The sequence below is a fragment of the Ambystoma mexicanum genome, chromosome 2p (genome assembly GCF_040938575.1).
Source record: "Ambystoma mexicanum isolate Mex_15411 chromosome 2p, UKY_AmexF1_1, whole genome shotgun sequence".
Taxonomy (NCBI): Eukaryota; Metazoa; Chordata; class Amphibia; order Caudata; family Ambystomatidae; genus Ambystoma; species Ambystoma mexicanum.
This window is the reverse complement of record NC_090923.1, coordinates 1,175,112,208-1,175,132,992: the sequence shown is the minus strand read 5'-3', so window position 1 is coordinate 1,175,132,992 and position 20,785 is coordinate 1,175,112,208. Positions and strand designations below refer to the sequence as shown.

At 46.0% G+C, this 20,785-nt stretch overlaps 1 protein-coding gene across 1 annotated transcript in view; it reads left to right on the top strand.

Annotated features, from left to right (window-relative positions):
* The window catches only part of ITIH6 (inter-alpha-trypsin inhibitor heavy chain family member 6), a 458,640-nt gene that overhangs the window by 361,441 nt on the left and 76,414 nt on the right, over positions 1-20,785 (top strand). The window contains exons 9-11 of the mRNA XM_069645329.1: positions 10,752-12,350; positions 13,150-13,179; positions 18,497-18,520. Of these exons, the coding sequence (XP_069501430.1) occupies positions 10,752-12,350; positions 13,150-13,179; positions 18,497-18,520 (1,653 nt within the window). The remainder of the gene's footprint in view (positions 1-10,751; positions 12,351-13,149; positions 13,180-18,496; positions 18,521-20,785) is intronic.

Sequence of the window (20,785 nt, the reverse complement as noted above, 5' to 3'; positions counted from 1 at the left end):
CCCTTCCTCCAGAAAAAGAACAAGGCGCGTGTAATACAATAACTCTGTGCACCCCAGAAAAGGTTACAGTACACTACAGATTATTAAAATGACAAACAAAAATTATTGAAGAGGTCGCGGGCGGCCCAATGGCGACAGTAGTGTAGCTTCCGACGGCGACTGGCGAGAGAATGTGTACATGTGCACAGTGGCACTGGTGGTGGCAGCAGTCAGCTGAAAGCAGGCCCGCAGCGGTGAGGGAGGCACTATAGCGAGCTGCAGGGGACTGTCGGTGCCAGTGGCAGAAGCCCGCCACCGCCAGATGTCTTTTTACTTCATCTTCTTGGCTAAGCAAGCGGGGTGTTCAGCTGAGCCTCTGGCCTCAGCCCCAATACCAGCCACAGTCACCCTTGCAGCACAGGTCACAGCTCGCCGCCGGAACACAGAGCAAGGGCCGCATTTTTCCTACGATCCCCTCCACAATGCGCAGGCGTGAGCTGCCAAATCAATGGGCAGATTGCAATGTGAACTAAACCCACCCAGGGTGGATCTGGGTGTCAGACTAATGTATGTTCCCCATCCCCAGTCAGTGCTCCAGGCAATCATAAATATAATGAAACATTATGCAAACATGGCTTCATATTGAAAGGGCAGCTGCTTTGGCCGTACATCTTGTGTATCCTTCCCCAAAGAAAAGAGGCCCTATGTGCCGGAGGCCTAGCGGGGAAACTCCCGGTGTCCCGGTGGGCCAGCCCACGCCTGATTGTAGGCCTAACTCATGACTTCCCTATATCAGCAAGTTAATGGAAAACTTAGCTGCAGAGCAAATACAGACTCACATGGATTCACCGGAGTGGCTGGATGCAGCTCAAGCAGGTTGTAGACCAGGTAACAGCACCGAGTCAGTAGTGGTGGTGGCAGTGTACGATTTGAGATGGGCAGTTGACCCTGGAGGTGCTGGGATATTATTTTTATTGGATCGGTCAGCGTCCTTCGATATTGTCAACCATGCTATTCTCTTGTCCAGATTAAGCAGCTATGGTGTGAGAGATAGAGCACTGCGTTGGCTTTATCTGATAGATCGCAGGTTGTGGTATAACTCCCCTTTGAATCAGGTGTAAAATCAGTATCTTGTGGAGTTAAGCAGGGTTAATTTCTGAGCCCCCTGCTTTTTAATCTTTATGAGACCTCTGGCACACATAATTAGGTCAGCGGGTGTCTACTTTTATATCTATGCGGATGATACTCAGTTCATTTTTCAAAAAGGCGAGGATGATGACCTTCTTGGTAATACGGTGAAATTGTGTTTGGAACAGGTCAGCACATGGATGTGAAAGAATAGGCTGACGTTTAACGTCAAAATGGAGATGCTGATCTGCTCGGCACACACGGCTAGTCCTAGTCCCAGCAATTTTGGGGCTGAGGAGGCGTCAAGATGGATGTCTCAGTTCTGGGCCGCTTCCCTTGGGAATTGCCCTCCCACTCTCCAAAAGCAAATAATCTAGGAGTCTGGCTCGATTCTTCTCCATTTTTGGAGAGACAGATACCTCAAGTCTCCAATGCCTGTTATTTTCATCTGCGGACTCTAAAATATCTTTTGGATTATTTTGCCTTTGCGCATAAAATCCAAATTGTGAATGCCTTTATTTCCAGCAGGCTTGATTTCTGTAGCCCATCATATCTAATTCTGCCTACGATTGTAGTAGGCAGACTTCAAAGAATACAGAATGCAGCTGTTGGTGAAAGTGGGACGGAGAAAGCATATATCGCCAGTTCTGCAAGCGCTCCATTGGCTCCCGGTCGAGAAACAAATAAACTTTAAGACACTGCACATTGTCCTTTGAGCTTTATACGGTTGATCTGCCAACTTTATCAGTGCTAAACTCTGCAGTTATGTCCTGTCCCCAGGTGATGCCTGCATTCTGCCTCCACCAATGTACTATCTGTGCCTAAATTTAAATGGGTAAAATGGGGAGGTTGTTCTTTTTCCGTACAAGCCGCCCTGCTGTGAAACTTGCTTCCGATAAATTTGCTGAGGATTGAAAGTCATCTTCCGTCACAAAGTAAAGACGTTTCTGTTTCCACCATGAGTGAGGAGGCTAGGGGGGGGGAGTGGATCTCTGTCATCTGCCTGACAGGATCATTTTGCACCCACTATTTCAGCGCCATGATGCTTCTTGGTAAGGTGAATGTTTGTGATTAACAAGTATTGTTCCATACCATACCACTGCCTCAACTATGTCTGGGTCAGGGAGGTCATTTCCTAACAAACACCCAACTGGAATGGAGTTCTTGACTGCAACACGGTGCAGGGAGGTCTTACCCCTCCTACTAAGATCTACTAATGCTAAGGGACAGTAAGACAGACCATCAAACCATCTTACCAGTTGTTTTGGTCCTCGAACCTACTGCTCTTCCTTCACTCATTGTCACCTGAAGGCTGTGATACTTGCTGCACTATCACGTATAGAGAAAGACTTTTCCCCATTTATGGACACAATGTCCAGAAATATCTACGTATTGGTGGGAAATCGAGCCCCCTCAAAGGAACTGGTACCGTTCCCACCCAGAATGAGGGCATTTTCGGCCACTCCCTGGCCTAGTGGAACTTCATCTGCTAAGATGCCCACATTAACTATAGCCTCCTCTCCCAGGAGTCCAATAGTTGCCAATGCTTGCTTAGGTCCGCCCATGCAAGCGTGATCTCCCTTTCTATGTGTCATATCCTCACACAGAAAACAACCCTTGTGTGTTGATGGTGCAGATGTCTCAGTGTTAGAGGGGCCCTCACTCTTAATTTATGTGGGGAACCATGGGACTGCGATTTCCCTTCATGTTTTCGGGGGGCTTTCTTTGAGAAAGGGTCAGAACCTCTGTCTTTTCCCTCCTTGTGATTGTTATAATTTCCCTTGTCATCTGACTTCGATGAATTAGCCTGGGACTTTTTCTGGACTCGCGTGATCACATAATCACATACCTGTTAGCAGCCTTGGCAAGCTCCCTAGGGTCTGTGATATTCTTGACCACTAAATGCTGGTGTAACTTGCTTGTTGTCAGCATACCGCTTGTACTTGTACTCTATTGCCTAACCCTCATCCTGTGGAGCCAAGAAAACTGTTCTACCATGTTCTGTAAACTTGTAACTTCTGCAAACTTGTTACGTATGTAACTAAGCTGTAAGCCCTCTTGTCGCATGCGCCCTGCTACCTCAGGGTCCGGCGCGCACAATAAATAAACAAACAAACTCCTTCTCACAATTTCAAGGATACTCTTACATGCAGTCAAATTGAACATGCCCTCAAATGTGTCACCTTTGTTACATGTAACCCAGTCCATTCAGCTTCTTCCTGAATTGATGCATAAAACGTCTCAAAAGTGTGTCCTCCTTTCTTGGTGAGCTCTCTACAGATCCTGAGGTACTGCTTGGGATCTTGCAGAACATCCTGAGGTCAGTTGCCTTCATGTTCTTATAAATGAGGCCTCTCCTCAGAAGCCAATTGAATAAGAACATCAGTATCAGCCGTCAATAGACAGCTCATAAGGGCTGCACCTCACAACTCTTCTTTCACATCCTGAATGCAAAAGGCGAGCTCCAGTGCCTCAAACCAATCAATGATGTCCTTCCCCATCTCATAAGGAGGGATTAAGTACTTGGGGATATGGTGCCTAGGCTTCCCTTGGGTGCCAGCACTGGAGGAACCCCCTTCCCCATTAGAAGACCTCCTTTCTTCCCTTCGATGCTCGATCTCCATCTTGCACAGGACTACACAGTTCTGCTGTTTCTGTTCTTCTAACGCCACAGCAGCCCTCTGTTTCTGTCTCTCCAGAGCAGCAGAGTCCTTCTGCTTCAGTACTTCTAAAGCCCACTTCTTTTCATCAAGGAAGGGTTCCCTATTGGTTAACTACGCTCCAGGTTGGCTAAACTTCGATTTAACGGAAGCCCTTGTCCATACAGAGGTTTGGGACCTGGATGAGGCCTGGGACCTGTGAGATTTCTGGTACCTCTGGGAGACTATCAGACCTGTTCTCTGAGGGGAATGGTGCGAAGCGCTACCACTGTCGCCCACCACCATCCACTTCTTTGCTCTTCAGAGAAATGGGATCTTCAACTGGAGGCTCAGCATTGAAGCTGGCCCACAGGGAACCTTTCAGCCCCCTAGCTCCCTCAAAAGCTTGGAGACTTTTCAGCAATTCCGTTTTCTTTACCTATCTGCCATAGGCGAGACCCCTAGCTTAAGAAAGCTCTCACAGTTCACCTACTGACAAGGTGGCTGCGTCACTTATATCAAGTTCCAGTGTGCACTTAAAAAATATACCATATCTCCCGGGTATCTGCAGTATATTGCAAGAATGGAATATGGCCCGATGACAGGATATAAGATTAATTATGAAAAATCGGAAGTGATGCCCTTGAGGACTAACAGACCATGGAATATGGGTGGTGTGGCCCCTTCAAATTGCATATGCATGCAATTAAATATCCTGCGCATTAGCGCCCAGTTTGATAGTTTGGTCCAATACAACTACCCCCCACCACCATCTAAAATTAAAACTGATCTACTTATCTACTGATGCAATCATTTTCAGGGACTGTAATTCAATAGGCTTGTTAAAATCGTGAGGGTGGCTCCAATTCTGGAACCCGACCCATGGTATTTGGCGCTGAGATGATGATTGGCATGATAATAACCATGCCAGGATGTTGATGCACATTATGCTATTTGCTGCTCTTAACGCAATCCTGATTAAGTGGAAATCACAGAATGCACTGGCTCAAAGTATGTGCGAGGGCCTGGTGTCTAGGCTTTCCTCTTGCGAGAGAAGGGCTTATAGTAACCATCATTGCTCTACCAGGGCGGATCAGATGTGGGATCTATTCAATCAATATATTTAAAGTTCTCTGATGTTTGATCTTGGGATGGTGGAGGGTGGCGTCATCTAGCTGGGAGCAGGGAGATGAAGATGGGATGTCTGAAGCATCACACGCGCTTATGGGTTGGACTTTTTTGCCCAGTGGTTATGGACATTGTTCTCCTCCGCGCTATTCTTGCTATTTGTGCTATATGCTTCATGCTCTATTATTGTAATGATAGTGCCTGCTGTGCATGCCGAGCTTAGAGTGGCCTCTAGAGGCCTATGTTGGATACTCAATGGTTCTGTTGCTGTCCCCTCAGATTTCTTTCTCTTTCTTTTTTGTTTTGTGTCATGCACAGTGGGGGTGGGATATGGGGGTAGTTGGGTGAATTGAGGGGGTTACTTGGAATTTCTGTACAAGACTGGAAATGTATGGTCTGTTGTTGAGCACCTTATATGCTAGTCACCCCAGTTAGGGCAGTGTTTTTTTTTTCTTTTAAATATTTACCAATAAAAAGATTTCAATAAAAAAAAGAAAATGCCTTGGCTGTGAAACCTAACGTTAGATGTACACTTGGCTGATTAGGCTGTAGGCAGAGTGTGTTCCAAATCCCAACCGCCGCCCGCCAATGTGATGAATTGATTTCTACCCTGACGAAGTACAAGGATGAGTAGATGCTAAAACACCCACTCAGCCCTCACACTTCTACAAACCAAGAGCCAACACAGTCATAAAGGTAAAACAGGCACAGTCAAGAGATGTACCTCCTTTGCCTTTTCTGGTAACATGGTCCGAGGGAAGGCTATACTCTTAAGAGGTGTGTGAAACACTACACAAAGCTCACCCCTAGGGAAAAACACATAATAAGCAAAGATAGTAGATGCAACACTCTTGGTAATGAATCAGTGGTGAAGGGCAAGCAAAAGCACCAATACTTTTGGAAAAGGATATGTACTTGTTAGCAAAAAGGGTTCAAAGTGCCTAACCAGTCTATAGGGCCCAAAATTGGAGCAAGGGGGTAGTTAGTAGTCAATAGTACCATCATTGCAGTGCTTGGTGGTTCAGCAGCATCACACCAGACTTCTTTGTGCTGTCCGCAGATCAGGAGAGAGCGCAAGGCAGCAGCAGAGGGTCCTGCTGGTTCAAATGTGCTGAATAGTTCTCGAAACACGCTCCAAGCAGTTCAACTGCAAAAAACACTAGACTCCTGTCTGTCTTGGTGGTTCTCAGAGTGCTGTGAGTCCCAATCCAGAGGCTAAGATACATGCTGAGTCCTTTTCCTGCTTTCCTAAACACAGGGGAGGCTGGCACACAAACGCAGGGGTCCTCCAACATGACGAGGTCCTAGGCACCACTGTGGCTGGCGGAGAGGCATGTGCTGTTCCAGCAGCAGATCGCCCCCAATAGTCCCTGCTGATGGTTAGGGGATAGAGCTGGTCTCTGCCAGGGAAGACCTGCCTTCACCTCACAACTGGAGGACTTTAGAGAGGACTGCTCTTTCATCTGGGTCTAACGAAAGCTTCTTAAGTGATGATCGAAAGATGCTTCAAGATGATTCAAAGTAGTGGTGGGAGACCCCTTCTTTTATAGGAAAAAATTCCCACATGCTTGGACTAAAGCTAACATGCTTTCGGGGTCTAGTCCCTGCTCTTGAAATGTGTGGATCTTTCCCTTATGATGTCACACCCAAAGTGCTTTGCTCCAGAGGAAATGGAGGTGGAGGGGACATGACAGTGAAAGAGGCAGAGAGAATGAAGATGGCAGAACCCTCCCAAAACTGCACAGATCCCTCTCTGGCTTATCCCAATTCAGCCCCTTCTTCTTTTCAATAGGATCAAAGGCCTTTAGAAATGCAGCACTCTGGTGTGAGCCCAGGCTCTCTGTGAATGGGTGTGCCTCTTGGATTCTCTTCCCAGGCCAGCATCCTGTGGGGTTGTTGTCCCAGGGGGAAGGTTGTTTCCTGTCCTTACAAAGGATCAAAGAGAGGCACCCCGCTAGGCTACCTTCCTGCCAGTAGGGCAGGGCCCAGCCTGTCTGGGGGAATACACATAACCCTTCCACAGCTGAATTGTGTCCACAAGGCTGACACACGTGCAATATCAATTTAATGTGGCTGGGATAACTCTGAGAGATGCTGGCCACCGTACCCGAACTCAGGTATGGCTTATATTTACAGTTTTATGTGCCACCAGGAGAACATCTTCAGAGGTCATTTTTGTATCAACTGCGCATATTTTAAATCCTGCCCCTGCGGTGCAGAGACTTGGGTGTCACTGTAGCTGTTAAGAGGGCGCCTGTGACCTCTGAACCTGCTCTGTGCTACTGGTAAAGATGGTGCAGCGAATCAGGATACTGATGCAGCAAGGCACACGTAGACACTATGCTTTTGGCACTGAGCTTTTGAAAGGGAAATCTGAATAGCAGATTTCCCTTTCAAAGATGGAATTACCCACATCTTTTTATTATTCAATACAAATTTAAAAAGCCAGGGCCTTCACACCCTTGCCAGATGGCAATTTATCACAAGGTCACCCCGGGCATATAGATGGCAATAACTCCCTTGGAAGGCTTTCTCTTGCTCTTTCCTTGTGGTGCTGGTTTCGATGATGGGGTAAGATCTGGCTCATTGTATATGGGGAGAGTGCACAGATTTTCAATGGGCCCCCTAACCTCACCGACAAGTCACAACATTTCCTCAGTCTTGCTCTCCCAGCTGAATGTGAGGTCAAATTCTTTTTCTTCCTGTTCGGCGCATTGCTGTAGTACTACAGCCGTAAGGTGTGCTATTTAATTCGGAGAGGGTCCCTCATCCTCGTCCGAGAAATTTTGTAGCTGTAGCAAAAGGGACCTGACCTCTACCTCCATGTACATCCTGCAGTTGTCTTTCTTCGTAGGTAATGGTACCTTCTTGTTTTCAGGTGGATCTTCTGATTACCGACTCTCTGCACCCTATTGGGGCTTGCCCCTATCTTTTGATGCGAAGGGTCTTCCAGTCTTTTTCTGACCCCATCAAGTTGACTATCAACTCGTTTCTCCCAGCGTTTAATGGGTGCAGCCCCGGCCTCCCAACTCTCCTGGATCCTTTTCTGGACTATCCCTTTGTGGGGGAGGCAATGTTAGCCATTTTGATCCAGGCTTTACTGATCCCTTGGTTTTCTTTCATGTGTAGCCATGCCTGCTCCCATGCTTATTATGAAACTGTCGGAAATAATGCACATGCTGTAAACAGCCATCCATGCTGTCAGTATGTCCTGTCCCCCATTTTCATGGTCCCACTTCCTCCTCACCACAGGTTGAGGACTCAAATATACTTGACTAATATTGTGAAGGACCTGGAATGAGGCTATTGTGTTTACTGATGCTCTTTTTGTAAAGTATTTCTATTCAAAGCACTATGTGACCCAAGACAAACAAAGACATGTGTTTGCAATGCTCATTTAGGAGTGGGAGATGTCTGTCAAAAGCAATCAGTGATGGCAACTACCAGGCTTAGCCCTTTTATGAAGCGGCTAGAGAGAGTGTTATCCAGTGCAATAACCCATCCATCCAGAGGTTAAAGGCTTTGTAAGTGTTACTTTGGGTCGCATTATGAGTTTGGCAGTATTTCCTGTGGTAATACCACCAAACTTGTTTACAGCCATCGCATGCAGTACACAGGTGGTAACGGGACGCGTCCGTCTGTAATAGTCATGCGTCCCTTTCAGTCCCGTAGGGCTCCATTGAGGGTGTATGGTAATACCACGTGGGTAACAACGCATGCATGCAAAGCAATTCGTGTGGAGGACATTTCCTCCACAAAAAGGAGGCAGTTTGGAATCATTTCGGTGGTGAAACTCATGATTTGGCACAGTGGTAAAACATCCGGTATTCTAGAATACCAGATGTTTTACCACTACTGCCAAATTCGTAATGAGGTCCACTATAGTAGGGCCTGATTCACAGAACATTTTCCTATGGGATAGCGCCATTATAAAACACTTCTGTGCATCAGACCTTAAGTTGCCTTAGACATTGTTGCCTGCTGCCCGTGTGCCCGCTAAGTGTAGGAGCGATCTGAAGAAATGATTGCAATTACATCTTGCAGATGCAATCATGTTAAAGTTGGCAAGTCCAAAAAAAGGTTGAGGAGGGCTGGCCATCCCCTGTTTCCCCCACCCAACCTCGTAAATACACCCATCTCCGCCGCCACAGCAGTCATTGACAAACCAAGGCTTTCTGTGCCATTTCCTACAGCGTCATCTGCTGTCAGAGGCAGAAACTGCGGGAGTTGTGAGCTCTCCCAATAGCCTGCAATCTTATCCCATACCTTGCAGATAATACTCCTATGAGAGGGACAGAATGTGGCAGCCTATGAGGAACCCCAAAAGCAGCATAAGTGCATGGAAGGTTAAAAGAGCAGTCTAGCGTTCTAAGTGGGCATCCAATACTGCAGGGCATGCTTTGGCTAATGTTTACCTTTTTAACGCCTGTGTGAGAGTCTGAGTGGTACGAGTGGGACCATTGGTGCAACTGCAGAGCTGTATACATAGATGTACATGGATCAGATGTAAAGCATTGAACTCATTAGGCCAACGGGGGCCATTTTGTCTTTGGCGGCAACTGTAAACTGGGCGGGGTTTGCCAGACACTGCCAGAATTATACCGTCTGCCGGATTCAGAGTTGGAGGGAAATTATGTGGCAATACCACTAGAGGTTTTCTTAGGCAGATTTACAGCCTGAAAATCCATTTATTTTGAACTCCACTCCAGAGAGGGAGGAAAAAATGTGAAAAGGCCTCCAATCCCCTTTTAACTGTTCCATGTAATAATGTCCCCGCAAAAATGTCTCCTAACAAAAATGTCACTGTTTTTTGCAGAGACATTATTCCATTTAACATGTGGGGGACATCCCGCAACCCCCAATTTTATTTTTTATACATGGGGAGCAGGGCACATCCCCGCAATCCGTCCCCATACCTAATGTCACCATATATAATGTTGCCAATGGCTTTTCCCGGCGACGTTATGTATGGGGACATTATTACCTGATACCCTTTTAACTGTTTAGAAGGTTGACACGGGGACATTGAAGCAGGCTGAGAAAGTGGGAATTCCTGATGCCCCTCATCACGCCACCATTCCCCATGTACTGCAGAAAAGGGTCAGAAATGTACATAGAAACGACTACTGTACATTATGCATTTCCACCTTCACAGTGAAGAGGGGAAGGAGTAGAAGAAATAAGTGAGAATATATAGCCTTTAAGGTTACCACGGGCGGAGGTGGAATTGCTGGAATAATGCCCAGTGGCATCACAGCAGTGCATCTGCCAGTAGTAAACTATGACACTATGGCCCTCATTACAAGTCAGGGGTTAAGGAGTTAACGGCGCCGTAAAGAGCGTCGGCGCCGTTAAACCCTTAACGCCTGATTCACACTTTAACGCCTGCTTTTTGCAAGCGACCTTGGTGCTAATTACGGCACCGTAATTTACGGTGCCGTAATTAGCGCCTTCCCCATCCCCATTATGCCCTATGGGGCAAAAATGGGAATGGGGAAGGGAAAATGGTGAATGGGGAATTACCGCCCCACTCACCTTGGAATGGGGTGGTAATTCCGCCATCCACCATGGCGGAATCCGGCATGGACCATGGTGCTAATAGCATCATGGTCCACCGCCTGACTTGTAATGAGGGCCAATGAATTGCGAAGATTTAAAGACAGTCAACTGGTGGAGATATTATATACGGCTGGGGTGTTTCTGCCAGAATATCCACCCAACTTGTAATGAGGCTCCACGTCTAGCATCTCCAGCTTCATCTCTTGGCGGCTCCGTTCAGGCTCTGGAAAGTGTTCCATAGAGGAGCAAAGATGACTAACTTGACAATGTTTCTTGTTCTAGGAATTCATCCCATTGCCTTTCTCTCTTACTTGCCAGGGACTGATATAAATGCCGCCCTGCTTGCTGCTGCTTCTGTCTTTAACCAGACACTCCCAGAGAAGGAAAAAGCCAAAGCAAAGAAGAAAATCCCACTCATCATCTTTCTCACCGATGGAGAGCCAACCTCTGGGGTGACCACCGCCGGTCGCATCCTTTCAAATGCCCGCCAGGCCATGGGGGGCAGCATCTCGCTTTTCGGTCTGGCCTTCGGGGATGATGCAGACTACAACTTGATGCGGCGCCTCTCACTGGACAACCGCGGTGTGGCACGACGGATCTATGAAGACGCCGATGCCACGTTGCAACTGAAGGGCTTCTATGATGAGATAGCCAGCCCGCTTCTATATGACATTCAGCTGGCCTACCTGGGCAATAGTGTACAAGATGTCACCCAGACACTCTTCCCCAACTACTTTGCTGGCTCCGAACTAGTGGTGGCAGGAAAGGTAAAGCCAGGGGTGGCTGACCTGCAGATAAGGATGACGGCCCAAAATTACAAGGACAGGGTCAGCTTGGAGAATGACATACCAGTGACAGGCAATGCCAGTGAGCCAACATTCGGTTGCTCCGAGGACCTTGACCAAATTCAAATCTTTGTACAGCGGCTGTGGGCGTACTTCACCATCCAGGACTTGCTGCAAGCTCGGATCAAAGCCAATGATACCACCACCCGCAGGCTGCTGACAGAAAAGGCAACCAACCTGTCGCTCAAGTACAACTTTGTGACACCAGTGACCTCCATGATCGTGGTGAAGCCAGATCAAGTGGAAAGAGACAAGCGGCTAAAAATGTCAACCTCTGCCGCACCTGTAACACTGGTGGCACCGACAACATTGGCCCCAAGCACCACAAAAGCCACCACTGCTTCCACCACTAGTCGCCCAAGCACGACCATTCCCAAAGCCAAGGCAACGTCCGCTCCAAGAGTTGCCAAACCAGTGGTCAAAACCACTAGAGCTGGTGCAATCCCTTCTACAAGTAAACCAGGGAACCCCAAAACAACACCGGCTCCGGTGACAAAAGGGAATATAGGGAGTACCAAGGGAGCGCCACTCACAGAGACACCGCTGCTGTTGCCAAAGACGACACACACTGTAAATCTTCCCACGGCAGGGGCTATAGTTCAAACCTCTAAAACTCTGAATCAGTATGATACCACGTCACTTCCGACTGCTGAACACCACCCCCACAGTCCTGTGTCAGTGGCCCCCAGTGTCCCTAGAACTGAAAAACTCCCCATTGCATTTAGCACAGCCACGGCTGTGACTCATATTCATGTCGCGACTGCGGTCCCTACAACTGAAGCGCAGGCTGAAGTGCTGCTCAATACTACTTCTGGACTCCCCACCATTCCACACAATACAACTGCCCTGCCAGGGACTCAGCCGGGGCTGGACAGTGTACATGGAACATCAGTCCGGACTTTGCCCAGTCTTATGACCTCCACGAGCCCCATCTCCCTTCAGCTGCTGGACCCCATGCAAGAGTCAGAACTGCTAGCCTTCTCCGACAGGGACATGATGTTTGTGGAGTCCCTAAACCCTCCACCCATGTACAGCTTTCTGACGACTGATACAGATGTTATTGGGGATAAAGGTGAGTTTGAAGCTCCGTGTTCAACTGAGGGATATTTTGGGCTATGAGGGCCATGGCATTAGTTTATCTCAGAGACCTGGGGTGGTATGAAATGTTAGACAGAAAATGTTGGTTAATTCATTTGGGGGCCATCTGAGACTTGAAATGGAACAGCAAATATAGCTGTGAGGTTGTGACAAATAAAGAGGTTTGATCCCAGGTGGCAGTTTATCTTGGGAAGATTGTCAAATATTATAGACATAAGGGTACTGGTCGTTGATGGGAAAGATTATGTAGTATTGAAGACCACATTCAAGATGATGGTCCATTCGGTGCAGATTATTCCATTTGATTCACAAGGTTAAAGATGGGTGTTCATTAGAGAGAGATGAGGAGCCATGACATATAAGGACCGAAGTGGAGGGTGCCAGATTGTGAGGGGAAACATCAAAAGATGGAGGTGTATCTGAGTTGGTGAGACATGATAGGCAATGCCCAGAATGCCAGGTCATCTCATAGGGCAAGATAGCTGTCCATCAGGGGGACATGGAGGGGTGTGGTGGACAGCCTGGGGGTTCACCTGTGAGTGGTGGTAAGGCGCGGTATGGAAGATATAAGATGATGGTTGATAAGGGTGGTGTTTGTTCTTTTACAAAAAATAAAAATCAAACAAAAACAGTGAACCCTGCCCAACGCCTATCTCTGATGGGACAGGGAGTATGTTTCCTTTAATACTGAGGCTGGAAGGTATTTGCAAAAAGTTGGTTTGTATACTTCCGCGAATAGGTCATTAATTCTTGCATTGCTTTCTCCTCCTCAGACATTGCAGGGGACTACGATGACTACACAGGTATGTGCACTTCAAAACTCTAACTGAGAAGCAGAGGGGTTTGCCAAAGCGGGTAGAGGAACAGATCTCTTCGGTGAAATCTGGTGAGATAGGAAGCATGTGTGTGGCTGAGGCCTTCTCAAGGGTGATACTAATTGGCAGTGCTCAACAACAAGTTGCCTCGATTAACCATGCCATGTGCTCTACCAGCGACGTTTAGCCAGTGCTTTGCAACTTCCAGCTGACTTTGGTAGCACCCTTCATGTTTGTGACTATGAATATCACCTGTCTACAGTTAAAACAAAACTCGGATGAAAGGCACACAAGAACCACTGTAGGCCCGTCGAATCCACGCAAACAAGTCGAATGAGTTCACTTGGCTAATAAGGAAGTGAAAATGAAGCAATTTTCTTTTAGGTCCAGCAAACCGGAAATCATAGTCCAACCAATCTAGTATAACCTTTATTTAGCCGTCCACGTATCCTCTTGAAATCCACGTTAAAAAGTGCATGAACATTTGGGAAAAAATTCACTAAAACCACAACTAAAGTCCAGTAAAACTTTAGAGAATAAAACAACTGTATAATATTGGACTAACAATTATTTACACCTATAAGCATATAGCAGCATCACCCAAAGTCATAACCATGTGATCAGTGCCGGCCTTAGTGGCGGCAGCGCCCGGTCAGAAAAAGAACAATTTGGCGCGCCCCATGTCAATTAGGGGGTTAGGGGGGAGGGTTGGAGGCACCAAATGTTTCTTTTTGGTGTTGGGAGAAGGCGTCCTTTTGAAATTAAATGCGCTCGCGGGAGCGGGTGCTTTTAACAACAATAGGGTACTGAGGCACCCTATTAAGATGATTATCTCCCCACTCCCGCGCCAGAGCAGGGAGTTAATCACTCATCAGCGCCCTATTGTAATGAAAACCACCCCCTCCGTCATCGCAGCAGGGAGGTAATTATCTCAATAGGGAGCCAGCACCCTATTGTTGTTAAATGCGCCCACTTTCCAGAGAGGCTTAAAAATCATGTTTTTGTGCCGCATATCTCAAAATGGATTCCTTCAATGTTTAGGATTTTGGCACGCACATTAGCTTTAGTCTGCCATGTTGTGCACTCTGAAAAAAAGTTTGAAAATCGAATATTCACTTTGTAAGGAAAAAATATATAAATATTCATAGATGCGCAGTAGGGTTGCTGGTACAAAAAAACTAAAAAAAAATCCTGCGAAAATTAAAAAATATACAGTGGAATGCACAAGAAAATGCTCCAAACCCAACACACAGTAGGGCTGGATAGACAATACGAAATAATAAAAAAAACTGGGTAACGCACAAAATAATCGGGCACAACGAACACGAGCGCGCAAACACCTCACACACAGCTATGATTCGCTACTGTGGCATGGCATTTTTTACTGGGCATTTAACAGTAAGCAAGCATTGTAATAGACTTACTCGAATAAACTGGCGTACATTGTTGAAGCTAATTTAGACTTTTTATTTTAATTTTGGCACGGCATTTGAAACGGCAATTTAACAGGAGTATGCTCTTCCAAGGGGATACTGGCATTATGCGCAAAGCAAACATGTTTATGTTCTTATATGAGAATCCTGGCATATATTGGCACAGCCATCGTAAACATTATACTGGCATATATTGTGGAGGAAGGCATCATAAAAATGCGTTGTGAAATGCTCCCATGTAGGGTTGGTGGCTTGCATGTATTGGATTTTCCCATGAGTTACTCTACAAAACTGTTTGCAAACTGCCTGGCTTTTTACCTAATTTTTCTGAAAGTGTGCTGTATAATGCGCCATTTTAACCCATTATTCAACATTTTTCTCAGGGGAGATCCCTCCTGTGGGATCCCACGCCGCGCTCGGTCGCTCGCGCTGAATTGTGGGAAAAATGTAGATCCCTACATTCAAAAAGTGCACCAGCCGCCACTAGCCCAGTGTCTGAAACCAAGGTCCCAAGAACTCGGGGGTTACTATTGGCGACCTGGCCCTTCATCCTGTTCCTAGGGGCAAGCGCCTTCCTCTCATAGCATGCGGTGAAGAACACGTATCTCTTTTGGCAGGTTAGAACTGGCTCCCCAAAGGCTGCTAAAGATTTCTGGAGATTGTGTTAGTATAATTTTCACTCACTGCCCTATCTTTATAAAGGTGTCATATTGCAAGTCTAAAGCATATACACTTCGCAGACCAGTAGTTCCAAAAGAGGAAAGTAAAAGGCACATCCATTAAATGACCCCATTTCACTGTCATAATTCGTGCAGATAACAAGGCACACGATTTGGACAGTTTAGTATATATGCAAGTCCGTGCCAGCGATATGAGTGCATTCAGCCTCATTACGAGTTTGGTGTTATCTTGGCGGTAATACTAGTGAGTTACAACCAAATAGTGTTACCGTTACCACCACTTGCTACGGTTGTATTTCCACCTGCGGTATTACAACCAGCGGTAATACTGCCGATTTGGCCATTTTTGGGCAATGAGGAGGAGGTATTACCTCCAGCATTCTGCTGAAGGTGTTTCCTCTGCTTTATCTCCAAGCCTGTAGTTCAGCGGTGTGGTAATGCGGCGGTAATGCGGTGGTAACTCTGTTCACACCACCAAACCCGTAATGAGCGCCATAGTGAGGTAATCGATACTACACTCTAATTGACACTAATGCCATAGTCCAATCACCACACTAGCTGCATCTTTCTGAAGAAAACGAATTGTTGGTGTCCTCACTTTCTAATGAAACAGTGCAAGATGATAGCGCTACAGGAGAAGAGAGTGCTCTTTCCCACTCAATCACTCACACCACTTGGTTGTGGGAGCAAGTTCAGCTTTCCCTGGTCATGGATTAGGTAGCTCTCGTCACCCCACAACCATGGGCATTACAATAACCATTGATCAAGAGAAAATTTCCCATCATATAGTGGTGTGGGGGCACTTGGATAGTGCATGCCAAACTGAAGTACACGAAAACGGCTATAAAAACATAATGACTTACAATACAACACATAAGAATAGAGGTTCAAAAAACAAAACAACTTTTACAAATACACATCAACAAACAGCAATATAAGGTGAGCTTTAGTCCTTGCGCCCCCGAAAATACTATTATTCTGTTCAGATTTACCCATGCAGGGTGGCTAGTGTGGTTCCCGTTTTACTCCTGCAGTACTCGTGCCATTTTACTTCTATATTTTAGTGTAGGTTATTTATTTATAGAGCGCACCTAACCCTGAGGTATCTGGGGGCTTTGAGTATAGTTGAATCGTTACAGGTACGGTTACAAGTAAAGCGGCAAGGCATAAAGACCATGTTACAGATTGGTCAACATTACAACAGAAGTAATACATACAAGACGCAGAGGAACAGTCCTTGTTGCACAAAGTAATGACTGGAAAGTACAGAGGCACAAGTGCAGCAGGTAGCTAACCTACAGGGACAAGCGAATAGCTGAAGTGTAAGTTAGTTATGCTGGGCAAAGAGCCAGTCTTTCACTTTGGATCTGAATGTCCAGAAAGACGATTCGGCTCTGATAGTAGAAGGGAGTGCATTGCAGCCCTTGGCTGCTAGCACAGGAAAGCTAGACCCTCCGGCAGTTTCCAGTTTATACTCAGGGATTTTGTGGCAATGAAGGTATGGAGATCTGGTCGGTCTCGAGGGTAAGTTCCTCAAGAATTTGTCAGTCAGGCATTTGGGCGCTGTTTGTGAGAGGCATTTCTGCGTGATGACTAGTGTGTCTAGCAGGATTCCCTCTCGTACTGGGAGCCAGTGTGTGTCCCGTCGGATGGCAGAGGTGTGACTAGAGCGTGGAATATTCATGGCAGACCTCAAGGCATTGTTCTGCAGTACTTGTCATCTGTTCAGATTACATTCAGTGGTACCAAGGAATAAGGTGTTACAATAGTCCAGTTTGGATACGATTAATGCTCTGGTTAGTGTAAAGGCAGCTGGGTGTGGGCAAGAAAGGTTTGCAGGCAGTGATTAGTTTATTGGTATATGTCGTAGTAGAGGCTGTGGAATTCACTCGTTTTTTAGGGAGAGGTTGGAGTCTAGATAACCACCCAGGGTTTTGACTTCCTTAGCGTTCTATAGTTTGTAAAGTATGTTTTACATTTTAAGTGCTTTTCCTGTATAATGATTTAACATGGTTAGTGCCAATCATTTTGCATTTCTTTAACACTGCTAGTGCTATTCCCATTTGAATTCTAAATCATGTGTAGTTTGGTCCTGGTTTCATTCCCCTAACATGGTTATTGTGGTAAAACATGTTATTCCTGTAACATGGCTTTCCAGCACTTGCATTCCTGTAACTTGTAGTTAGCATGCCACGGTTTTATTTCAGTAACATGGCTAGGGCACGTCAATGCTTGCTTCTATAACGGGGTGGCGGCGGTTCCTATTTTATTTGTGGAGCATCGCTAGCCAGAGGCCGGATTTACCTTTGTGACATGTGTACAGCTGGTTCCAGACTAATCCCCAAGGTGACTAGTGAAGTTCCCATTTAACTACTGCTATATGGCTAATATGTATCCTGTGTTACCCTTGTACCTTTTCTTAATAGGATTTCCATGCTATTACCATGCACATGGACAACATGTTCAAGGCCTTTAAACCTGCACCGTGACAATCCACCCTGTAGTATAGTTGGAGATGTGCCATGGCTTGTCATCAGATCTTTAGTCATGTACGATGCAAAGGTCTTCAATGCTATAACCTGGCTGGTGGGGTGTGCCTTGGACTCCTGTGGCATGAATAGTGAACCAGTCCATTCTCCGGTTAAGCCTGCCGATCGGTTATAAGGGTTCTCATTTAAATTCCTTAAAATTGTTGAGATGTTCCTGGTCTGCTGTGCTATGGACAAAGCCCACTTTAAGGATTTCATGCACAGCATTCCACCTTTAGCAAAAAAGGGCTATTGTTCATGTGTGCCATCATAACATGAGGAAATGGTGCTTTCCTGTCGCGCCAAAGTTACACTAGTATATGACTGGTAGGGTACAGCCTCATCTCTAGACTACGCTGTTTACGAAGGAATTTACTTGTGGGATCTATCCCTTGAAGGCAACAACTGCACAAAAAAGGTGGATTTCTTCAAACGTGACCAATGTCGTTGGTTGTAGGTTGTTTGGATGCTCCATGAGTTATAACCTGAACTGCACACAAAGTTCATTGAATACCTAATTCCCAGAGCTGTAATACGCAACTAAATGCATTGATCCTGTACTAAAGCACAATCTACGTGCTTTTTGCTATCATGCTTGACAGATGTACGTCAGGGCACAGTCTAAAGATTCTAACTGTGCTCTTCCTTTTCTTTCTTTTCAAAGATTTTGCGGATGTTGACGACACTCGTAAGTACAAACAGGGCAGGGATGGGTAGAAGCATGCAGTTGCAAGGGGACATTTCACCTCTTGCTATTATTAGTATTGTTTTTTTAATGCTGCGCCAGTTCACCATCGTAGTGGTTTTAAAGCGTGTAAACCTTGTCGGAGTCTGCCCCATACCAGGGATGGCAGAACCTTAATTTGCTGGAAATCATTGACTGGAAAACTAGTGTGTAATAAAGAGAAGGGTACCAGAGTCTGTTTAGGCTGTAAAGGTGTGTTATTAATAGAAAATGTGTAAATGACTGATAAAACAAAAGAAACAGAGTATAGTAAGGTGAACATGTAAGGTTTGGATCAGTGAGCGGCTCGAGATGTGCTCCGGCAAACCTAAGTATTTTGTGGACAACGTTTTTTTCCAGGAAAAGTCATGCAACCGTACAATACTGTGAAAGGTCATTGCCATGGCCATGTCCACACTAACCACGTGACTGTGTAGTACATCCTTATGGCATCTTTGGGCGGACTTAGTAACTTTGGATTGGAATTCTTCATTTTGGTCAGACAAATCCTGTCAATTATTACAAACTATGGGAATACATTTTCTAGTATATAGTTTCCTCAGGGTATTAGAAAAATATCTAATTCTGCAGAATTTTGTGATGTTATTACTGCCTAATTACTACCTTTGGCTATGGATGGCTACCTAAAACCTTTTCTATCTAAACTCCCTGATGAACCTCCTAGCTTTCCCTATTCAATCCATATGTTAGTATTCTACAGGAAATTGGGAGGTGCATTGCAAACATACTGTAAGATTTCTTATCTTCCATGTCCGCTCTGTCCTCTCCTTTCTTCTCCCTCTCTTTCTACACTCCACCTCCCCTTATCCCACTGTGTGTGTCTCTCTGTCCCTCTGGTCTCTTTCTCACAATCTAGTCCTTGCCACCACCCTTTGATGTTACCTCTCCTCCCACTCCGTTGTACTACTCCTCCACACCACTACTCTACCCCCTAACACCACTACTCTCCTCCTATCACTACTATTTTCATCCCTCCAACTACTACTGCCTCCAGCTACTACTCTCCCCCTCCAAAACATTACTCAAACAACTCCTTCCTCCACCTCCACTGCTAACCTCACCCGAAAAACCCACAATAAGCGTTTCCTGTCCCCTGCTTATACTTCCCTCCCTCTGTACTAAGTGGACAGCTTTTCCTGGCTCTCCGCTCTTTCCCTCCCAGGGTGTGTATGTGCACGAGGAAGTCTTCAAAAGTGGGCTATGCCCCACCCACTCTTTCTGTGCAGGCCAGCCACATAATGGCTACAGAGGTGTAGGAAATTCAATGTGCATGTTCATTTTTCGAAGTCTGCTGCCTGGGACCATCTTGGTAAGTTTGGGGAATAGTCTCGGGTAGCCTATGGGATTGTTGCTTCCAGATGCAGACTGGCCAGCAGACCCTGCTGGTCCCCTGCATTCGGGTTTCCCACTGTAGCTATCAATTTTCGAAGGCCAAGGCCCAAATGTATTGTCCCTTAATTTGCTTTGGTTATTTGATAGTGGCAGGGTCAGAGTTTAGGCAAGTATACGTTTTGTCCAGGGGACTTTTTTCTGTTGTTTTATCAGAGACATCCCGACGAGCACCCGTTTACACCTTTTTGTTATAAAATAGGATCTAGTTCCCAAGACTGAGGGACAACTCAACTTAGGTCTTGTTTCTCTGAGATAACAATAAAAGTAAGGTTTGAACACATGCCTCCTTGTACATCTCCTAATTGTGATCTACCACACAGAGAGGTCAAGGGGGACGAGGAGACGTGAGTCATGCTCATCCATAATTTGGAGGGTATCATCCACCACCTGGATGGTGGCTGTCTCAATGCTACACTTGGAGTGGATCCCCGACTGATAGTTCAGGAGGTGCAGTTGTTAGATTCTGGTGGGTAGTTTTGTATTTTGCCAATAAATCAGCTTACAATCTGCTCCCCTCACATTCTACACATCCGAAAGGGGGTTAGGGTATCTTAACCTAATCTTTGTTTCTTCCAGTCTTGAATCTATTCATACGAACATTATGTAAACTGCTGATCATTTTTTACTTTCTTGCTCTTTTATGTTTTTTTAATTATTTATTATTATTAGGGTGTTAATAGAGTGCGGACCTCGCTTCGAGAAGCAACAGAGCGTTTTACAATCATAGGGCGAAGAACGTGGTGTGGGGGGGCAGAAAAACAAGGGAGTGAGGAGCTAACAACAGGGGAGGTGGAAGGCGGGCAATTTGTCAGCAAG